This window comes from Solanum lycopersicum, chromosome 3 (genome assembly GCF_036512215.1).
Source record: "Solanum lycopersicum chromosome 3, SLM_r2.1".
NCBI lineage: Eukaryota > Viridiplantae > Streptophyta > Magnoliopsida > Solanales > Solanaceae > Solanum > Solanum lycopersicum.
This window is the reverse complement of record NC_090802.1, coordinates 67065945-67088446: the sequence shown is the minus strand read 5'-3', so window position 1 is coordinate 67088446 and position 22502 is coordinate 67065945. Positions and strand designations below refer to the sequence as shown.

Here is a 22502-nt window from a genome sequence, read left to right as displayed (position 1 = left end):
CCAGCATCAATCCTACCTGTAGAAGGTTTGGGGGTTGGTGAAGACTTGTCCTATGAGGAAATACCTGTTGAGATCTTAGACAGACAGGTCAAGCGGCTAAGGAACAAGGAGATTGCCACAGTGAAGGTATTATGGAGAAACCATCTTGTTGAGGGTGCTACGTGGGAGGCCGAGGCCGACATGAGATCCCGATATCCACATCTTTTCAACTCTTGGGGTTAGGCTTCCTACTCATAAGACTATAGTTCCTTATCTCTTCGTATTTGTTGCTATTGGCTGATTGTACATAGCAATTAAGTTATGATCTGATTGGCATTATGAGGTGTAATGGTAGTGTCATTCGGGGACGAATGTTCCTAAGGGGGGGATAATGTAACGATTCAAAATTTTTTTTTTATATAAATAAGAATAAATAAGTATTTAAAGGGCGTAATTGTCCTTTCACGTTTTAAATGAATAAATAAATAAATAAATCAAAAACAGATTTGTATTTATTTATTATTTGACTGATTTTTGAATTAGTCTCCTAATCCAAATAGTCCTCTCTCTCTCACGCTCCTTAACTCTCTCTCTCACGTTCTCCATCTTCATCACATTATTTCTGCCAAAAACATCAACAGTTTTCATGCTTGAAAAACTCACAAAAAAATTTTCAAGTAAAAGAAAATAAGTAATCAAAACGTCAAGGCTAAGAGAGGTTCGTCGAGAGAGGTGTGCGTTGAAGTGAATTGGGAGTGGTTTGGAGGAGTTTTCCGGGCAGCAACATTAAAGTTTGAACATCGATTAAGGTATGGGTTTCTTCTCTCTTGGCTCCTTTCCCAAGAGGCCCCTTACGATTCAAGTTATTCATCTCGAAACTAAGGCTGTTTCCCGTTGCATGCCCCTGTCACTAGCTCCCAATGAATTTTAGGTTGGGTATGATTGCTGGTAGATTTAGGTGTATATTATGTTTTCGCGATGAATATGATTATGTTTGTGTACTTGGAATCGTATGAAAGGCAACCATGTTTTTCTTGAAATTATGTGTAAGTATGTTACAGTGAATGAGGTTCTTTATGTAATGCTCCAAAAGTTTAATGTAATATGATTGTATATTTTTCGTGAATAAAATGGGGTAAGACGTGAAGTTCATATGAAATGTTAGGTGGCTTGATTGAGGGAGTAATTCTTGGTTAGACGAATCTATAAAAAAAAAATATAATGTGTAATTAAAACATTATGAATGAACCATGAAATTTCCCTAAGAATTAATGTTAAACTTGATGAAAAAGTGAAGAAAAATCGTAGAATAAATTTCCAGAACTTGAAAACAGACTTTAAAAGAATCTGGAAATTTTTTGAACATCAAAAGAATTAAAAAAAAAAGTTTTGAGGCCTGCAGGGATCGAACCCAGGACCTCCCTGCAGCATGCCTTAATTAAAAAAAAAAATGGGGCTGGCAGGGATCGAACTCGCGACCCCAGCCACGCGCAAAAAAAAAAAAAAAGATTTAAAAGGGAATGCTGGGGGCGGGGATCGAACCCACGACCCCCAGTTCGCGAAAAAAAAAAAAGGAATAAAAAGGGATGTGAGGCGTGGGGATCGAACCCACGACCTCAGAGTTGAAGGGAGGGGTACAAATATTAAGGAAATAAAGGTGAGGCTGTGGGGGTTCGAACCCACCACCTCACAGCCTCCATTTCCAGCGAAAATAAGAGAAAAATAAAGGGGGCTGTGGGGGTTCGAACCCACAACCTCCCTATTCAAGCGAATGTAATTAAAAATAATAATAATAATAAATTAAAATTCTAATTAAAGTTAAAAAAATTAATTCTCTTATGTAAACATTGAGATTTAATTTAGAATTTTAATTAAAAATAGAATATTAATTCTTTTATGTAAATATTGAGATTTAAATTGGAATTCTAATTAAATTAGAAAATTATTCTTTCATCTAAATGATTGAAATTTAATTTAGAATTCTAATTAAAATAAAACAATTTATTATTTCACGAAAATGTTGAGACTTAACTTAGAGTTCTAAATTTATGAATATTAGAACAAAAAATCAATGAAAAATATAAATGATATCCAAATAATTCAAAATTTGGGTTCTCGTGCCCAAACCTCCGTATTGATACATAAGTCATACGTGAGTAAAATATTCAAGAATAATGTAATCTACTTTGATAAAAAATCAAGATCTTGGTATATATACAAGATACATAAGTCTTGTAATACATAATCTTAGGAAAATAAGAATCACTTAACGAACTATAAACGAAGCCCCATGGCTTGTATGTATAGACACATAAGTTTAACATACGTTCAAAAAAATAAGTGAACCTAAGATGTACGTAATGAAATGAAGAATGTGGTGACAATCATGATGTGAGGCTAATGTATATGGAGAGAGCAATCTCAAACGAGCCTAAGTAAATGTTACCAATACGTATTCATCAATGAGGGTGTAAGATAATGAAGAGACCAGTCTCTATAAATACTTTAATGAAAAATATTGAGTTTAAAACACTTAATACTAATAATGAGATGAGAAATCATCTATTGAGCTATGATGCCCTCATACTAGAAGACAACTTCCATGATGTATGAGTTGGATGTAATGGAACTTTATACTGAGCACCGATAGGCTAGCTATGAGCGGTGATGCCTTCTTTCGGGAAGGGCGGAGGTTCACGTAACTCTCATGAGATGAGACTGTCCGGCTTGCCGGGTATGGGTCTCCATACATCTCCTAGTCTTTGAACCTATATTGCCACTATAGGGATCTGGCGGGGTTAAATTCCCATATACGCTAGCATGTTATTGAATCGCTTTGGCCGGTGATTCCACCTCTTTTCGGTGTGGGGAAGACACTGGATTTCATGATGCTCACATGATCTATGTCGGTTAAAGTTAAAGTTCCCAATGAATGAATGAGGCCAGCCTCAAATGAATCATATAAAGAAATGAATGATACCGAAGGTGTTAGGATAGGATAATCAAGAGGTGAGCTAGATTTAGGTAATGACATTAGGTCATTCCTGATCATTGCACAGCAAACCCAATGGAAGTCTTAAACTACATCCTAGGTATAGCTGGTGTTCGCACTAGCCTATGAATGAATTGAAATGAAATACGAACGAATGAATGAAGCAGGCTCTGTGTTTGCTGAAGAAGGCTCCCTAGTTGAGGTCCCATATGTTGAGCCCTCATTTTGGGAAGTCTTAAGGTTAAGTCTATGATAGTAAGGTCTCATGGTATATGAATGAACAATATGAAAGAAACTATGTGCTATATGTTATGTGTTATATGAAGATATTATGTGTTGTGTGCCATACAATAACTATAATGATGCATGTCACTCTCGTGGCATAACCTTCCTAATCTCATTTTAGCAAGTCCACCGACTTGACTTCCAAAAATCATGTTGTTAGGAAAGAGCTATTCTTTCTCATGCATGTCCCTGGTGTGTGCTTGCATATACCCATACTTAGTACAAGTGTGTACTAATTCCATACAAACATCTACTTTTAGGTGCAGGCACAGGTGTACGGTAGAGCTACAAGTTCTTTGTTGCAGCTATCTGGACGTCAGCATTCATCCGGAGTTTGGTAGGTCCTTATGCCTTCGAGGATGCTACTGTTTTACATTCTAGCGTAGTTTTAGAGTTGAGCTAGTGGGGCATGTTCCACTAGCGTTTCTTTCCTGTTTTGGTTCAGACTTTGTATTGGTGCTATTTTGGCCGATATACAATTAATATTTAATGAATTATTTCTTTCAGTTGCTTATCTCTTAAAGGTTAGATGGTTGATGATGAACGATTACGAAATGTTAAGAATGTTCAGCAAGTATGATTAAAGAATCAAAAATTCCAAATTTTCCGCTAAAATTAATCTATGTAAAGTAAGAATGACGTAAGTAGGCTTGTCTGCGACCTCTGAGAGGTCAACGACGCCGGTCTCGTCTGGGGTCTAGATTCCGGTCGTGACATTACCCATATAATCCTAACATCTCTTTCTTCTATTTTTCCCTTTTCACGTTTGGCATAACAACTTTAGCAGTTTTATCCAAACGCATAACTGCTTATTTTAAAAATAAGTTTCAACACTTTCAAAATTACTTTTTTAAAGCTGCTTTTATTAAGCCCATCCAAACGGGCCCTTAATCTTTCATTATCTAATAGTGTTGTAAAAAAGTGCTAAGTATTCTAATCCCTAACCTTCAATTTTATATTCTTTAAATCCAAATCGAATTATGAAGTCAGTTTTGTAAAGAAGTCTCTTGCTCTAATATGAAACTTTTCGATGCAAATTTAAACTTATTCAAACGACAATATAAGATACTTTCGCGTGACTTTAATTTAAATTTGAACGCGAAATTTAGTCAAACGTCAACGTAAAGCCTTTCTTTGCGCGAATTCTAATTTAAGTGGGAGAACAATAAATATAATTTTAAAAAAATTAGATGAAATTTTAAAACCAAAAGCACATTATTTGTTTAGTAAGGAAAAATAGAGGAGGTAAGAGAAAAAGAGTTGATAGGCAAGTGAAGGAAGTATATAAAGAGAGATCTCACAAAAGCCTTCGTCTTCTCCTTCTTCCTCAATCACTTTAACCAAGTCTACGTTTTTTTTTTTTATATAAATTTTTAAAAAATCAGAAAAATCTTTCAGTGATTTTGATTAAGAAACCCTAATTCTGGGCCGTAAGTTTTACTCCATTGTTCAATACAAAACCCTAGTTCTTTAATCTTGTGATTGCCCACCATTAAATTTTCCGCAAGCATTTTGAGGTAAGCCCCAAAAGATCTATGTTAATAAACGCTTAAGTATCTAATCAAATTCATTATTAAGTTATTATTCAGATTCATAAGGAAGATTTTTGAATAAAAAATCTGATCATTGTTGAGGTTTTATTAGGGTTTAGGGGTTTAAGGAACAGTTATGGATGATCTTGAAAAGGCAATACTTATAAGTTTTGATGAATCTGGGGCAGTTGATTCTGCTCTTAAAGCACAAGCAGTTGGCTATTGCCAACAAATTAAAGAAACCCCATCAATTTGTAGTATATGTATTGAGCGTTTATGTTTCTCCAAACTGGTTCAAGTTCAGTTCTGGTGCTTACAATGTCTGCACGAGGTTCTTCGAATTCGGTATTCATCAATGGGTCCAGATGAGAAATCCTTTATCCGGAAATCTGTGTTTTCATTGGCTTGTTATGAGAGCATTGATGATAAGAATTTGGTAAGAGTTTTGGATGGTCCAGCTTTCATAAAGAATAAGCTTGCTCAGGTTATGGTTACTTTAATTTGTTTCGAGTATCCGATGATATGGCCTTCTGTATTTGTTGATTTTTTATCAAATCTTAGTAAAGGTATTGTGGTTATTGATATGTTTTGTCGGGTTCTCAATGCATTGGATGAAGAAGTTATTAGCTTGGACTATCCGAGAAGCCAAGAGGAGGTGGCTGTCGCTGGGCAAATTAAGGATGCAATGAGGCAGCAGTGTATTTCTCAGGTTGTTAGGGCTTGGTATGATATCCTTCTAATGTACAGGAATTCCGATCCAGATTTATGTTGCAGTGTGTTAGATTCTATGAGGAGGTATGTTTCGTGGATCGACATAGGTTTGATAGCAAATGATGCGTTTGTCGGGTTGTTATTTGAGTTGATGTTGGTGAGTGGTTTTCCCGATCAACTCAGAGGTGCTGCTGCTGGTTGCATCCACGCTGTTGCTGCTAAGCGCATGGATCCGAAAGCAAAACTCACTCTTTTGCAGAGCCTTCAAATTAGAAAGGTTTTTGGTTTGGTGGCAGAGGATAATGACTCTGAGTTGGTCTCAAGTGTTTCTTCTTTGCTTACTGGATATTCAACTGAGGTTTTGGAGTGTTCAAAGCGTTTGAACTCCGAGGATGGGAAAGCTGTCTCAACTGAACTATTGAATGAGGTTTTACCCTCTGTTTTCTATGTAATGCAAAATTGTGAAATTGATGAAACCTTCAGTATTGTGCAGTTCCTCTCTGGGTATGTTGGCACATTGAAGAGTCTGGCTCCATTGACCGAGACACAATCACTTCATGTAGGTCAGATACTGGATGTTATTCGGTCCCAGATCCGATTTGACCCAGCGTATCGCAATAACCTCGATATGTTGGACAAAACAGGAAAGGAAGAGGAAGATCGGATGACTGAGTTTAGGAAAGATTTGTTTGTTCTACTTCGGAGTGTGGGCCGTGTAGCACCTGATGCAACTCAGCTTTTCATCAGGAACTCCTTAGCTAGTGCTGTTGCATCTAATGGAGATGTGAATGTTGAGGAGATAGAAGCTGCACTCTCTCTCCTATATGCCTTTGGGGAATCACTTAGTGATGAAACAATGAAAACAGGAAATGGTCTCTTGGGAGAACTAATACCAATGCTTTTGTCGACAAAGTTCCCTTGCCACAACAACAGGCTTGTTGCACTTATCTACTTGGAAACAGTAACGAGGTATATGAAGTTTTTTCAGGAGAATACTCAATACATACCTTTGGTTTTGAGTGCCTTTCTCGATGAAAGAGGCATACACCACCCAAATAGCAATGTGAGTCGAAGGGCAAGTTATCTTTTCATGAGGATTGTGAAGCTGCTCAAAGCAAAACTTGTACCCTACATAGAGACTATTCTGCAGGTATGATTTTCCCACCCCCTTGCCCCCATTTCATCTCCCAAGTTTCTGTCTGTGGGAAGATCTCATTTTCTTTGGATTCTATTTCTAAATTACTCACTTGATATGTTCATTCAGAGTTTGCAAGATACAGTTGCTCAATTCACAACAATTTATGCTGTCACTAAGGGGCTCTCAGGTTGTGAAGATGGTAGTCACATTTTTGAGGTAGATCTGCAGACACGGTCATGTTCTCAGGACACGTGCATCAGAGATTTTTTCGATTTGCTGGCCTACTTCCTTACTCACACTCATGTCATGTTGTAGGCGATTGGCTTATTAATTGGAATGGAAGATGTACCACTTGAAAAGCAGTCAGAGTACCTGACCGCCTTGCTTACTCCTCTTTGTCAGCAGGTCATTTCATTAGCCAAAGACTGTAAATTGAATGTTCTTTGGATTTTGATTAGCTTGATTGATGCACATATGCATTCAAATGGTATAAATGGTGCTTGCATGTTTAATATGGAATACGAGTATTTATGGTCACTTGCTTCTGTTAATTAGATGAACTGACTTTAGATACATCTCACAGGTTGAGGATTTGCTCGTAAATGCCAAAGCCCAAAATCCTGAAGAGTCTCCAGCAAAGATCACAAATATCCAGCAGATAATTATGGCCATTAATGCTCTGAGCAAGGTTTGTACTTGTGCTCACTACATTTTCTTATAATTTTTTTTATCCTTATAGTCTTGTACATCAAATTATTTTATCAATAACACAAAAATGTGGTGTCAAAAGTATGAAAGAAGTTGGTTTGCAGTTCAATCACAATTGTCTCTCAAGGTAGCCAAAATATTTGGAATTATCCTTTAAAGTATGGACATAAAACAACAACAAAAAGATCTTCTAGTACTGGTTACATATATTTCATGACTATGGGCATCTCTATTTCTTTTATACCAAATAACCCACAAAAAAAGATATTGTTGCGTTTCAAGCTGCCCTTCTTTCTGTGCCAATCTTATATAGCATGCTACTCGACAGTGCTTCAACATCAGATTTTGAAAATCCATTGAATTAACAAAGAGAAATCCAAGTTCTATATTTGATTTAAAGCTGCAATGCAAAATGTGGTTAATGTCCTCCCCAAACTCCTTGCATGAGCAACTCATAATAAATCACCTCTCTTTATAAAGTATGCCGCTAAGATGCAATTCTTCACAATGTTGCCATTTTTGAAAAAAAGAAGATGCAATTCTTCACTGCTCCCAATCCAGCATTTTATGAATCATCTAAGAAATACCATACCTGATAACAACAATTATGCCTCAGATTCCTCACTAAACATATTTCTACATATAAATTCATCTCAGTGAACATTATGCAGAGCAACGCCTACATCTCGGTCCTTGATAAGTTTGGGTTGGCTATACGAATCCACAACATTATACCAAATAAAATTAAAAATTATAAGTACTAGAAATTCTCAATATATTTTCAGCAATATGACAGCCGCCTTTAAGCAATTTTTTTTCTTGGAATTTCTGTCTTCTTGCTGAGCTTACTGCCATATCATGTTTCTAGCACTGGCGATTGATTCGGCATTTATAGCCTATTCCTCCTAACCTCGCCACAATGTTTTTGCATGTCAGGGTTTTAGCGAGCGTCTTGTAACTGCCAGTCGTCCTGCAATTGGTCTCATGTTCAAACAGGTTGGTTGATTGGTGCTTGAGTTTTTCTCTTGCTCTTCTAGATTAGTTCTAAACTCCACCTCATGTTTTTATCTGTTTGTGCTTACCAACTACTGCTAACCATACATTCTGGCTCACTTGATTATCAATATGCATGTCAATTATTTCGTATGTTGTTACAATTCGAAGCAATCCTGAATATTCTCCTCTCAGTAGTGTCACTATTTAAGGAGGCTGGTATCTGGATTGGCTGTCTTTATACTTCAATGGATATTTGGTTGTTTACTTTGTTCTCAGAATAAGTGAATGACAAAGTGTGTTGTTATTCCCCTTCCTTTTTTTGCAGTATTTGTTTTTCTGGTGCACCCGTTGTAGGGAGACAGATTTTAAATTTTTGTGGTTAAATAATGCCCTAATCCAATTATTGATTTTATGCATCAATTCTTATCATGTTGATTTCTTTTTCATCCAGACATTGGATGTCCTTCTACGTATTCTTATCATATATCCAAAGATAGAACCCCTGCGGTGCAAGGTATGGTTTCTTGTTATTTTTGTTCTATTTGATGCACCTTTGGTGATGCATTTCCTTACCTGATGATGTTAACTTCCTAGGTCACATCATTCATTCACCGCATGGTGGACATACTGGGATCATCTGTATTTCCATATCTACCAAAGGCACTGGAGCAATTGCTAGCCGAAAGTGAGGTGAAGTCATTATGATACATTTAACCAAAGTCAAATCATATTTTGGAAAGTGTACTGCAATATCATGTCTCACTATTTGGTCTGTGTTGTATGATTAACTTTGATTTTGGCCATAACAATCTTAATTTTGTGTCTTCTGGCTCATAGTTTGAGGAGCAAACCATTGGCCAATCCGTTGCATTCTCCTTTGTGAAAAAATAATGTTGACAAATGCAATGCATTTTGCTTCTGATGTATGTATTTTAGGCGAAGTAGAATGTTCTAAACTATTTTACTACAATAACATACCTAGTGAATCCCACAGAAGTGGTTTGGGGAGGATAGTGTGTAGGTAGACTTTAACCATCGGCTCTAGTGAAGTTATTCAAAGTAGTAATGGAAAGAAAAAATGGCTGTTAGGAAAAACATGACAACTAATAGGAAAGCAGTGGGAGCATATATCACAGTCCCATTCAGTTTTACCTCAATAAAAGAAATCAATTAATCTCCAAAAAAGAACTTTCAAGGAAAACATTTTCCTTCTTAACAAACACATCCATCATCTACATATAGCATTACGCCATGAGACCTCATTCACGATTAGGGTAAACAAGTACACCTGAGGTCAGTTTTTTTTTTTAAAAAAGCATGACCGTGGTAGATTCACGGTGTAAACTCACAGTTATAGACTTTTACTGAAATCTTTTGTATCTCCTGATGCTGTTCTCTCATAATAACTGCTAATTTATATTTATCCTTAATGATTTTTTAATATTTAATACGTTTCCATTCTCATGCGCAGGGCTTTTTGTAGCACTTCGTTGCACACTTTTTCTAGGTTAATGTGCATCATGTGTAGATCCTTCATTATTTTTATGTATATAATTGTCATTAATTTCCTAGCAAGATAGATTGCAAGAATTTTTAGATAATGCAAGGTTTTTATTTGGTAGACTTGCATAATTTCTTGGTTATGGTCAACAACTCTTTACCGAATTTCTCAATCTAAATCAGAGGCAAGCTTAGGAAATGTTGGGAAGTGTAAAATCTTATAAATGGTTAGCATGATATTTATCAATGAGTACAACATTATTTAGATGCATACAGATGAAATTGATAAAAATCGACAGTACTAATTTTGGAAACAATGAATAAATATGTTGGCAAAAATTTCCAAGTTCCAACAAATGTTATATAAAAGATTTTGTTATATTGGTGTAAACTAAACTATGTTAACGTGTTTGATATCGTGATATTTAAGAGATTGTAACAGACTATAAAATGGAAAGGTAACTTTGTTCAGAGAGCATATGCGTGGTGTTCATTTCACATCAATGATTGATATCTTCATGAGAATAACTTTCTTTTGTTTCGCAATGCAGCCGAAAGAACTAGCAGGCTTTTTGCTATTGCTTAATCAGCTTATCTGCAAATTCAACACTGGAGTTCAAGACATTCTGGAGGAAGTTTACCCTGCTATTGCTAGCCGCGTATTTAATATCCTCCCGAGAGATGCTTTCCCTACAGGTCCTGGAAGCAATACAGAGGTATGTGAACCCATCCTTTGTATGTAGAGAATTGCCATCACAAATATCTACAGAGTAAGCTGAAGCAACTCTTTAGTAGCTCAGCCCATCCTTGCTGTATTGTATATGGACTGCACTCTTTTCTATGGCTTGCAAGTGGAGAAGAGGGAGAGGGAAGGTTATATCCATTAGCAAATTTTGTTTTCCCAAGATACTAAGGCTAATTAATTGCTATCCATGAGAACCGTCTAAGTTGCAGTTATTTTCTAGCAGAGACCTTAATAGATGATTTTCACAAACATTACATGACCATGTCCAAGACCAAAGTTAACGTATCCGCTGTCTACTGAGAACTCCCACATGCATAGTCCAACCTGTCCCAGCTCATTTGATATTCATAAATTTTGGTTCATGCTGGATTTTCCACGAGTTTTAGTACCAATTGCTCTGTCGTTGTTTTGTCCCTTTTTCCTATGTACTGATTGTTTTACCCTTGCATGTCCCTATTTTCTGGGTACTCATCTATCTTCAACTCCTAGCAATCCCTTGCTACCTCATGTTCATGGTTATTCTCTAGAATCTTCCTTATTTGTCTTGCTTCCATTTCTATCACTAAGGATGTCTGCTGATGCGATCGAGCTTTTATCAGATACGTTGGGATTCCTTGTCTGTGGTTTCTCGCCTGTTGCATTGTTATTGTTCCTTCCTTCATTCAGATTAGATTGGTCAGCATATGCACTCATTTTTGTAAAAGGATACGATCGATGTATAGGAAATATCTTAAAGGCTTGAATTAAGCAGACCATAATCCTGGTTGGATTATTACTATCTAATGTATATCCTGGATTTTGTATTTGCATTTGGAGCAGAGGATGCTTCTTTTTATAGTTTCCTGTACTGTCCTTTCATGATGGTTGTATGTCATCTCAGGAGATCCGTGAGCTACAGGAACTTCAGAGGACATTTTACACTTTCCTTCATGTGATTGCTACACATGATCTATCATCAGTTTTTCTTTCCTCCAAAAGTAGGGCTTACTTGGATCCGATGATGCAGCTGATACTACATGCATCCTGTAATCACAAGGATATCCTTGTTCGTAAGGTTAGTTTAGCATTGGTCTACTTGTGCTATTTAGTGTTCAGGAGTTTCACAAAAATATGCTATAGCCCACTTATTGGAACTTCATTCCTTACGCTTCTTTCAGGCATGTGTACAGATATTTATAAGACTAATCAAAGACTGGTGTGCGAGTCCATATGGTGAAGAAAAGGTGAAACTGTCTTTGAGCTTCACTGCAGCAATAAAGATCGATTGTGTCTGTTAGTATGTAAAATGTCTTCTCTGTTCCAGGTGCCTGGTTTCCGAAGTTTTGTGATGGAGGCCTTTGCAACAAACTGTTGTCTGTACAGTGTCCTTGACAAATCCTTTGAGTTCCGTGATGCAAATACGGTATGTTGGTGCATTGTCTAGTCTAAACTAACATTATCAATCTTGTCTGTTATCTGTTATGGCGCAACAATATGAGCACACAGTGCTTTGATATGAATATGTTGCTGTTACTGTGAATTAGTTCATTGTCATGTGGCTGATATTGTTTCGGGATATTTGTGACCTTCCCCTTCTGGAAATAGCATTTGGTGGACCAATTAAATATCTCCTGTTTCTTCCTGCTGCAGCAATTTCTTGATCTCTCTCTCATTTTCTTGATCTGCAAAATCATACTTGATGTTTGCTATAGTAATATGATTGCAAGAATCTGATATTCCTGGGTTGCATAGTTGATCTCCCTTTTCTTTTTTCTTTAATTACCATGGCAGCTTGTTCTTTTTGGCGAGATTGTATTGGTTCAGAAGGTCATGTTTGAGAAATTTGGCAATGATTTTCTTGTTCATTTTGTATCAAAAAGCTTGCAAAGTGCTCATTGCCCTCAAGATTTAGCTGAGCAGTATTGTCAGAAAGTGCAGGTATTCTACTCTTTTCTTTGACATGCTGAATTAAATTTTAGTAAGGATGGTGACAGAACCATCTGTTCAGAAAGCACTGTTTGAAGAACTGGAGAAGTAGAGATCACAGTGTTGGGATCCTCCTGTTTTTTTGAAGGGCTGGTTATGAATAAAACCTCCATTAGTATGTACAAGCAAACAGAATGGATAATCTGCTTTTACTGACTTTTCCTTGTATTGTTCTGGCTTTTATTAGCAGGGTAGTGATATTAAAGCGCTGAAATCATTCTACCAGTCACTTATTGAAAATTTGAGACGTCAACAGAATGGAAGCTTGGTGTTTAGATAGCATTTCCTTGCGATGAGATCAATCACTTTATTGTTGCCTATTTGCTTCTTGTTGTAACCAGTTGTCCTGGTTAAATAATTTTGTCAACAGGTACGTGTCCCAATGTATATGCTATACTTGTTTAATAGCTTCATGTACTTGTTCTGCACGACTCTTTTATAATATTGTTATTTTTCATTTTACAGGGTTCTTTTCTGTACATATTATTCGTCGAGTCTCATGGACAGCGAGGTATGGCAAATAGAATGCTTACATTGGTGAACTCGAAACTCCTATTCATATTCTATGTTGTAATCTGTTTTATGCTCTCATTTCGTAGGTGTAAATTTGCGGAAGCAGTTTCTTGATATGAAAATGTTAATTTATCACAATTTTGCTGCTCACAACAGTGAAGGCTGCTGAAGGCGTTTTTGTGTAACTGTATTTATTTTTACAACGCCGCAAGGGAATTTTTTTTACAGCGCCTTTGAGTTGCTCTCTGGTCCCGTCTTCTTTTAACAGTGGAAGGATTTTCAGTTAGTTCTATGTGCTTCAGTATGCGGGTGGGTTGGGATTTTTAGAGAGGGCGGGTGGTTCCCAATGTCATTGCAGTTTTTTCTGTGGTAGCGTTTGCATGAAGTAGTGCATTTTGATTGTATTTTGGCTATAATTTTATTTGTTCAATAGTGGGAAGAATTAGGCACTTGGAAGTCAGTTTTGTTGTTTTGTACATTGTCAAATAAAGATCAGTTTTTCTGAAGTCGTGTGTGTTTTAACATGGTTTTCTGTTAGTCATTCATTGAGATGTTGAATGGTTCAATTTTACATGAGGCGGGGGTTGGTTATATGAATTTTCCTTTCGTCAGTTAAATCTCATATCATATCATCGTCATAATAAATAACATAAAAGATAGAAATATATATTAATATACATAGGTGTCTCTAGCTAAACCAAGTTTGTGTTGATATCAAGCCATTGCCAAGAAATACATCGTTTCCATAAGAGAACTTGTAATTAATTCTTTATTATTATTATGAGTGATGTTCACTTCCAAGCAAATAAAAGGATACAAGATTACAAAAGTGCTTAAACAGGGCATCAAGTCAAACAAACAGTGCTGAATTAAATAGAGTAAAGTTTTGATGGAAGCCTGGGCTCAACCACAGTAGAAAGTGGAAACTTTTTGGGTGTTGAAAGCCCAAAAATTTCCTCCATGTTGAGTTCCTCAGGAGTCCTATTATCAGGCAATGACCAGTTAAATCCATGAAGCAGATTAGCTAAACTAGCTTGAATCACCTTAAGACCCAAGCTGTATCCAGGGCACATCCTTCTCCCAGCTCCAAATGGCAAAAGCTCAAAATCATGTCCTTTGACATCGATAGACTTCTCCAGGAACCTCTCAGGCTTGAAAGCCTCAGGCTCGTCCCACAATGTTGGATCCCTTCCTATAGTCCATACGCTCACCAGGACCCTGGTTCCTTTTGGAATGTCATATCCGGCTACCTTGCAGTCTTCCCGACACTCACGTGGCACCAACATTGGTGCCACGGGGTGCAGACGCATAGTCTCTTTTGCAATTGCCTCTATGTAAGGAAGATTCGGGATGTCTTTTTCTTGTACCCATCTGTTTTGGCCTATTACTCGATCCAATTCCTCTGTAGCTTTTTTGAAAATCTCTGGCTTCTTTAACAGCTCTGAAATTGCCCATTCCACTGTCACTGCTGAACTCTCAGTTCCACCAGCCAACATGTCCTGATTTTACTCATGTCATAGAGACAGATTTTGTTATTTAGCTAAAAAAAAAGATAAAAAGAGTAGTTTTTTTCTACTAGGACAGAAAGTGGAAGTGATACCATTATCATTGATAATTATTACGAGTATATTCCTTTTTCTTGTTGGAAAACGATAGCTAAATTTTGGGTCCACACAATATCTTGTCATTGGCCATATCAACAGAGTCCTGAGTGGAGTGTTTGGTTAATGAAAATTACTTGAGTTTAATTAAGTTACGTATATTGTGGTTATACCTGAGTGAATGCTTTAACTCCATGTCTCTCCAGCTTAATCTCTAGAGTTGGATCATCAGCAAGCTGCAATAGAACATCCACCATGTCCTCAGCAACGTAGTTTTCCACTGCGTTCCTTCTCACGTTATGCTCATCAAGTACATGCTCCAGAAATTTGTCGAATTTCTTGCTCACAACTTTCATCCTCTTAACATAACCTTGCAAGTCCATGAAATCAAGCCATGGAATTGAATCTCCAATATTAAGGACTCCATTAAGTAAGAACAATTCATCCAACATCTTTTTAAATTCATCGGGTGTTACAATGGAGTTTTTGGATTCGTCCAAGTAACTTTTTCCCAATACCATTCTGCTAATAACATTTAAACTCAGAGTTGTCAAATAATCTTTCAACAGAATAGGTTTTCCCGATGTTTTCTTCAAATTATGAAGAATAGAATGAAGTTCCTCAGCGCGAATATACTCGTATGAATCGAGCCGTTTTGCGCTGAACAATTCCATCAGGCACATTCTACGTGCCTGACGCCAATAGGATCCGTACGGGGACCAAGTGATATCGGAATAGTTATAGGTGGTGTATTTTCCAGCAGCGGTTTTAGGCCTACCGACAAAGTTGATATCCATGGTTTTAAGGAACACTTTTGCCATTTCAACGGAGGAGCCTACTACAACGGGAAAAGACCCGAATTGTAGTTGCATAATGGGTCCATACTTGACCGATAGATCGTGGATGGATCGGTGAGGAAGGCTGCCAATAAGGTTTAAATTTCCGATGATTGGCCATGGTTTTGGTCCTGGAGGTAAGTTGAGTTTCCTTTGGAAAAGATATTTGGAGAGAAGCAAAACAAACAGAGTAGCAAGAAAAACTGCAGTCCAGCTACTACCTTCCATTATGTTGTTTGTAGTGGAACAGGACTGCAAGTGCTAATTATTTGGAGTGTGTTGTTTATGGCTTAGCCAGAGCTGTATTTATAGTAATGGTCTAGTAGTGTTACATGAATAATAGTCGATAGATATTTTATATATATACACATATATTGGGACAACTATTTTCTTTTAATAGATCGTTGAACATTTTTCTGTCGCTTTAATAGAGAGTATCAACAAAATTTGTGATAGAGCGATAATTATTGCTTCATACTTAACAGAAATCCTGAGTTTGAGTCTTCTTGGTATAGAGTCATTTATTTAGGAAGCATTTTACCTCAACGAAAACTTTCTTGACACTAATTTGAATTTAATCTAATTTTAATATAGATATCATATGCCGAATGAAAATGGAAAAAAAGTGTAATAATGTCCTTTGGAACTTTGTTTCAGTTGCCTTTGGTTTTCCAAGAAACTATTTATTATTTCCTCCCTACCTTCAACATGTGTTAAACAAGTAAAATTTAATAAGTAGAACGAGTGGTTTATTTTTTAGGTAACATTTGTCATTTAAAATTTAATATATGATTAATTTATATTCACAGAAATAAATCTGTTAAAAGAGTGAAGTGATCTTATTACACAGTAACTAAGTTATAAGTTTGTGCATTTCACTTTAAATTAGAAATTACGTGTACAAAAATGTCAAAGTCTTCCAATTTGGTACGTGATTGATTGCACCTTAATAGTAAAACAAAAGTATAATCGGTAAATCCTTCTGCTAGCTCAAAATAATTAACTTAGATCGAAAAATTTAACTAAAGAAGAGAAAGTTAGAAAGGAGAATGTGTATTTTTGAATAAAAAAATTATTAATTATTATAAAAGAAAATTAGTGTATGATTTAAATAGCTCTTGTATTGATTACAAATGACTAAGGTCATTCCTATTTATACTTGTGTAGGGATGATTCTTCTTTCCTACAAATATCTTCCTTAAATATCATAATAGTCAAAGCTGTCTAAATTTTTGTTAAGTACAAATATCAAAGATATTACTCTAGAAAATTATACTAAATACCTGTAACTTTAATTTTCACTCCTACCAAATTTTGTGAAGAATTGACCTGACGTTTACCTCGACTTTGACTAGTGACTCTTATTTTAATCCCTAAATGATTTTAATGACAAATGAATCGGATGGGTGATAATAAAATGAACACTTCTTGCATATTCTAAAATTTGTAAAAGTTATTTGACTTTACGTTAAACTATTATAACGAATAATAATGTAGTACAGGTTCATAGCTTTGGACCCTTAACATGTCTTTCAAGTGTGTCACCACACTGTGGAGTGCCCCAACTACCAGTACCATCCAATCACCAGAGAAACTGAAAAAAGAAAAATAGGTTCTTAAGGAAGTTCATACACTTGATATATCAATTAATGAAGAACTTGCGTGATTTACTTTCCTAATTCACAACTGATTGTGACCTATCCACAACACCATAAGACAAATATATACTTGTTTCTTCTTGACTGCCTTTGCTAGTATTGTTTGGGTTATAAGAGGAGTCTATTAAAATATTTATCAAGGATATGATAATAGGGACCATGCTGATAATCATTCTATTTACACGATGGGATATCAGACAGTCGCTTCACTAAAAACTAGAACGATAGATAGAAGAATGGCTTCAACAAAAATCCATATTCCATTTCATCATAATGAACTAAAGTAGTATGACTGACTTTCTGAAAACTAAAGTAAAAGAGTTAACTCATGATGTGAAATCTTTCCAAAAACATTCTTACATTACAGAAATATTGAAATTGATTCATTTTTCTTAACCTTGATTAACACATCCTGAGTGATACAAACATATAAGCAAATCCAGGTGACTGAGGGGCAAAAGCGAAATAAAAGTAGAGTATTAGGACTATAGCTAGAGTTTATTTAGCTAAAGTATTTGGATAAAGAAACTCTATTTCGATGGAACCATAGTATAGTAGATGCTGAATCAAACAGAGTAAAGTTTTGATGAAAGCCTTGGCTGAATCACAGCAGAAAGTGGAAACTTTTTGGGTGTTGAGAGCCCAAAGATTTCTTCCATGTTGAGTTCCTCAGGAGTCATATTATCAGGCAATGACCAGTTAAATCCATGAAGAAGATTAGCTAAACTAGCTTGAATCACCTTAAGACCCAAGCTGTATCCAGGGCACATCCTTCTCCCAGCTCCGAATGGCAAAAGCTCAAAATCGTGTCCTTTAACATCGATGGACTTCTCCAGGAACCTGTCAGGCTTGAAAGCCTCAGGCTCGTCCCACAATGTTGGATCCCTTCCTATAGTCCACACACTCACCAGGACCCTGGTTCCTTTTTTAACATCGTAGCCAGCTACCTTGCAGTCTTCCCGACACTCACGTGGCACCAACATTGGTGCCACGGGGTGCAGACGCATAGTCTCTTTTGCAATTGCCTCTATGTAAGGAAGATTCGGGATGTCTTTTTCTTGTACCCATCTGTTTTGGCCTATTACTCGATCCAATTCGTTGGTAGCTTTTTTGAAAATCTCTGGCTTCTTCAACAACTCTGAAATTGCCCATTCTACTGTCACTGCTGAACTCTCAGTTCCACCAGCCAACAAGTCCTGATTGTACATACACATTTTAATCTCGTCTCATCAACTTTAATCAAGCATAAGAAACAAATACAAATAACCTAACTAGCTATGAACTTTCTCGCTAATCATAGTTAATAACTTATTATAATGTGGTGCTAACTAGTATTAGAGCCGTAATTTTTGGTAATATAGCTACAAAATTCATTTATATTCTTTTAGTAGTCACTTTCTATTTCTAAAATAGCTACAAATGGACCACCTTAAATCGTCCGTTTTACTTGGACAGAAAGTGGATGTGATATCATTTCTACAACACTATCATTGATCCACTTCAATTATTAAGAGTATATTCATTTTCTTGTTCAAAAGTGATAAACCAAATTTTGGTCCACAATATCTTGTCTGCATCCATACTCAATAAAGTGGAGCAGAGCACTGCAGCAGGGATTCATCAGTGCAAGGTTAAATGAGAAAATTATCTTATACAAACAATGTATTTTATTTTTGAGTTTAAGTTATATATATATATGGTCATTAATAATAAGAATAAAGTGAATACCTGAGTGAATGCTTTGACTCCATGTCTCTCCAGCTTAACATCCAGAGTTGGATCATCAGCAAGCTGCAATAGAACATCCACCATGTCCTTAGCGACATAGTTTTCCACTGCGTTCCTTCTCATGTTATGCTCATCAAGTACATGCTCCAGAAATTTGTCAAATTTCTTGCTTACAACTTTCATCCTCTTAACATAACCTTGTAGGTCCATGAAATCAAGCCATGGAATTGAATCTCCAATATTAAGGACTCCATTAAGTAAGAACAATTCATCCAACATCTTTTTAAATTCATCAGGAGTCACAATCGAGTTATCGGATTCGTCCAAGTAACTTTTTCCCAATACCATTCTGCTAATAACATTTAAACTCAGAGTCGTCAAATAATCTTTCAGCAGAATCGGTTTCCCCGATGATTTGTTCAAATTATGAAGAATAGAATGAAGTTCCTCAGCCCGAATGTACTCGTATGAATCAAGCCGTTTTGCGCTGAACAATTCCATCAGGCACATTCTACGTGCCTGACGCCAATAGGATCCGTACGGGGACCATGTAATATCTGAATAATTATAGGTAGTGTACTTTCCGGCAGCAGTTTTAGGCCTGCCAACAAAGTTGATATCCATGGTTTTGAGGAAAATTTTGGCCATTTCTACAGAGGAGCCAACTACGACGGGAAAAGACCCGAATTGTAGTTGCATAATGGGTCCGTACTTGACGGAGAGATCGTGGATGGATCGGTGAGGAAGGGAACCCATAAGGTTTAAATTTCCGATGATCGGCCATGGTTTTGGGCCTGGAGGTAAGTTGAGTTTCCTCTTGCGAAGAAATTTGGAGAGAAACAAAAGAAACAGAGTAGCAAGAAACACTGCAGTTGCAGTCCAGGTAGTACCTTCCATTGTGTTGATTGGGCGTTGGATGAGAAGTGGTGTAATGGTTAATTGTGGCTTAACGAAAGCTGTATTTATAGTAATTGAGAGATGGTCGTTACTACCTGAATAATTTAATGAGTCAATATAAATTTAGTAGTCTAATTTATTAATGGGGAGAGTGGACTTGTATAGTTAGAAAAATGTCTAAAACACTTCCTCGAAATTATGTTTCAGTTGCCTTTCCTCTTCCAACAAACTTCTTCTTACTTCTTCCTTATTGCCTTCCAACAGGATGTGAAACGACTTGGAATAGTAACATACGATAAGATAGTTTTTTTTTTAAAAAAAAAAAATGCTTCTTGTTTTGGTATAATTTTAAAATTTTACTTTTGAATATGGTGATTTTTTATTTTTACTGATGATTTTCAGATTTTGGCCTCTTTCGATGAAGTCTATAGCCTATCTATATAACCTTATGTACTTGACATATTTTTAGAAAAGTTATTTGTTATTCAATTTATCTTTTAAAATATAGAAAAATAAAAAATCAAGATCAGATATTTCAAAGAGGTAAACTAAACATCTGAAATAGAGAATATTTGTGTGAATGAAAAAACAAAAGGTACCCCACAGTCCAACAATTTGAAACTCATTGGAAAAAAGTATAGATGGATGTTGAACAAATCTGATTCAAATAAAGGCAATTTTTTATTAATTGTAACAGTTGCTTAATGAGGCACTCTGAGTAAAATAATCACACAGATGTTATTATTATATTTTAAAAATGTTTAAGAAAATAAATTGTGTAGTGATAACATAAAAATTATGTCATATTTTATAAAATGATACTTCCTTTCTATCTCAATTTATGTGTTACTTTACATTTTTTGAAAGTTAAACGATTTAAATTTGATTGAAAATTTACACATGTAATCTTCAATTTTTTAAAAGAAAATTTATATATTTGTAAATTACGTAAAAGTAATATAAATTACAATTAAAATAATTCAAATATATATATGAAAATTCATGAGCAAAAATAAACTTATTTAAATTTTAAAATCTTAAAAACGCCAGATAAATTAAAATTAAAGAAATAAAATTTCAAATTCCTTTTTTCTATCTATTTTACCGCTTAATCAAGCATAATCACATCAAATAAATCGAAATCAGTAATGAACCAGGAAATGAATAAGTAATGAGTTGTAAGTTTCTATATTTTGACTTTGGATTGTTTTGTAATAAAAATGTGTAACCGGAGGTCACTAGTTTTCCAAATTTTGTACGTGATGCACCTTCTGCTAAATTTTGAGAGACTTGGAATGAAATTTAACTTGACTTTGACTAGTGACCCTTCATTCTTTAAATTTTGAGCCTGTTTGGCTCAGCTTAAAAGCTGGTCAAATTGATTTAAAAGCTGATTTTTGACTTATTTAGCTGTTTGATAATACTCAAAATAACTTATTTTAAGTTAAAAAAAACTTATTTTAAGCCAAAAATTAAAAGATAGGGTAGGGGTGCTTTTTTTTTTTTTAGTTTATAAGGTATTTTAAGTTGACCACATTTTTATCTTTTTGCCCTTAATATCTTTATACAATCTCAAAATTATCCACATAACCCTAACATCTCTTTCTTCCATTTTTCCCTTTTCACGTTTGGCGTAGCAACTTCAGCACTTTTATTCAAACGCATAACTGCTTATTTTAAAAATAAGTTTCAGCACTTTCAAAAGTAATTTTTTAAAGCTGTTTTTATCAAGCCTATCTAAACGGGCCCTTAATCATTGACACAAATCTTAGTTCTAAATAATACACAAAACAGGAACGGTGATTTTAAAATTAACAATTGTTTATGTTTCTAACAACCAGACCCTTCTTTCTTTCAGAAAAAGAAAATCATGGTACTATAATCGAGTCATATATTTCTGATTCAAAGTTATTGTAAGCGGAAAAAATTTATCTGGCATCGGGTGTTTACATTAAAATTCATTATTGTATGACTTAATGAAGTAAAACACATGTTAATTGATTAAGATTGAATAAAATGAACTGTAAATTAAAAAACATGGTGTGCATGTATTGAATTGATGTACACATCCTGTGCGGGTATAACGAATTAATATTTTAAAATGTTAGTCAATTATAAAAATTTATCTAATAAATTTATTTAACTTACTTTTTATATCAATAAAATTACTCAATTTAGATTTTTATATCATTAAAACACTCAACTTAATTTGTTATTAAAAAAACCTGACGTATCACCCATTCATTTCATCTCTTCAATTTAGTTTAAGAAGTTAAAATGTGAAAAAAGAATTTAGGAGAACTCATAAATAAATGCACATTATTTTAGCATCAATACTGTTTGGGCAATATTTAATCGAAAAACACACTTGATGCTCCGAAACATATTGTTACAATATTGAATTTGATATATTAAATCATTAAGGTAGGTTCAAATTTCATATTTTTAGACCAAGATATAGTTTTTGCTAATTAAATTTACCCCTAAAAATTTATTTGTTGAGTTTTCTTTAATTTTATTTAAATTTCTTTATTTTCAGCATAATTGTTACAGAACTTATGTCTTGGTCATGTTTTTAACTGAATTTATCCCTTACAATTTTCCGAATTTTCATCTAATTTTTAATTATTTAAAGCTCTAAAAATAATTTTTAAAAAAATTAAAGACCAACAATTTTGATAAGATCACCCTATTTTTGCCATTCTGGCGAATGACCCC

At 35.2% G+C, this 22502-nt stretch overlaps 3 protein-coding genes and 1 long non-coding RNA gene across 5 annotated transcripts; 2 read left to right on the top strand and 2 right to left on the bottom strand.

Moving 5' to 3' along the window:
- Window positions 1-650: 650 nt before the first annotated feature.
- Window positions 651-3770, top strand: LOC138347329 (uncharacterized). The gene is made up of 2 exons (XR_011220198.1): window positions 651-788; window positions 3517-3770. It is a non-coding gene; the product is annotated as an uncharacterized lncRNA (long non-coding RNA).
- Window positions 3771-4448: 678 nt separating this feature from the next.
- LOC101251762 (exportin-T) lies at window positions 4449-13570 on the top strand. Of its 2 annotated transcripts, none has more exons than XM_010320168.4 (15): window positions 4449-6649; window positions 6764-6853; window positions 6953-7042; window positions 7221-7325; window positions 8282-8341; window positions 8793-8855; window positions 8936-9031; window positions 10393-10557; window positions 11467-11640; window positions 11744-11809; window positions 11890-11988; window positions 12357-12503; window positions 12739-12921; window positions 13017-13062; window positions 13151-13570. In XM_010320168.4, exons 1-13 carry the CDS (start codon window positions 4925-4927, stop codon window positions 12829-12831), a joined length of 2973 nt encoding a protein of 990 aa, XP_010318470.1. In that variant the 5' UTR covers window positions 4449-4924; the 3' UTR covers window positions 12832-12921; window positions 13017-13062; window positions 13151-13570. The 2 variants fall into 2 exon arrangements, with proteins under 2 accessions (XP_010318470.1, XP_004235546.1); XM_004235498.5 differs by having other exon boundaries at window positions 4469-6649; window positions 12742-12921.
- A 234-nt stretch (window positions 13571-13804) lies between these two features.
- LOC101252066 (trimethyltridecatetraene synthase-like) lies at window positions 13805-15876 on the bottom strand. The gene is made up of 2 exons (XM_004235499.5): window positions 14839-15876; window positions 13805-14563 (listed from the first exon to the last, which is right to left on the bottom strand). Exons 1-2 carry the CDS (start codon window positions 15727-15729, stop codon window positions 13934-13936), a joined length of 1521 nt encoding a protein of 506 aa, XP_004235547.1. The 5' UTR covers window positions 15730-15876; the 3' UTR covers window positions 13805-13933.
- A 1524-nt stretch (window positions 15877-17400) lies between these two features.
- Window positions 17401-20195, bottom strand: LOC101252373 (trimethyltridecatetraene synthase). Its single transcript, XM_004235500.5, has 2 exons — window positions 18888-20195; window positions 17401-18355 (listed from the first exon to the last, which is right to left on the bottom strand). The coding sequence occupies exons 1-2, from the start codon at window positions 19782-19784 to the stop codon at window positions 17726-17728; spliced, it is 1527 nt and encodes a 508-aa protein (XP_004235548.1). The 5' UTR covers window positions 19785-20195; the 3' UTR covers window positions 17401-17725.
- Window positions 20196-22502: the final 2307 nt, after the last annotated feature.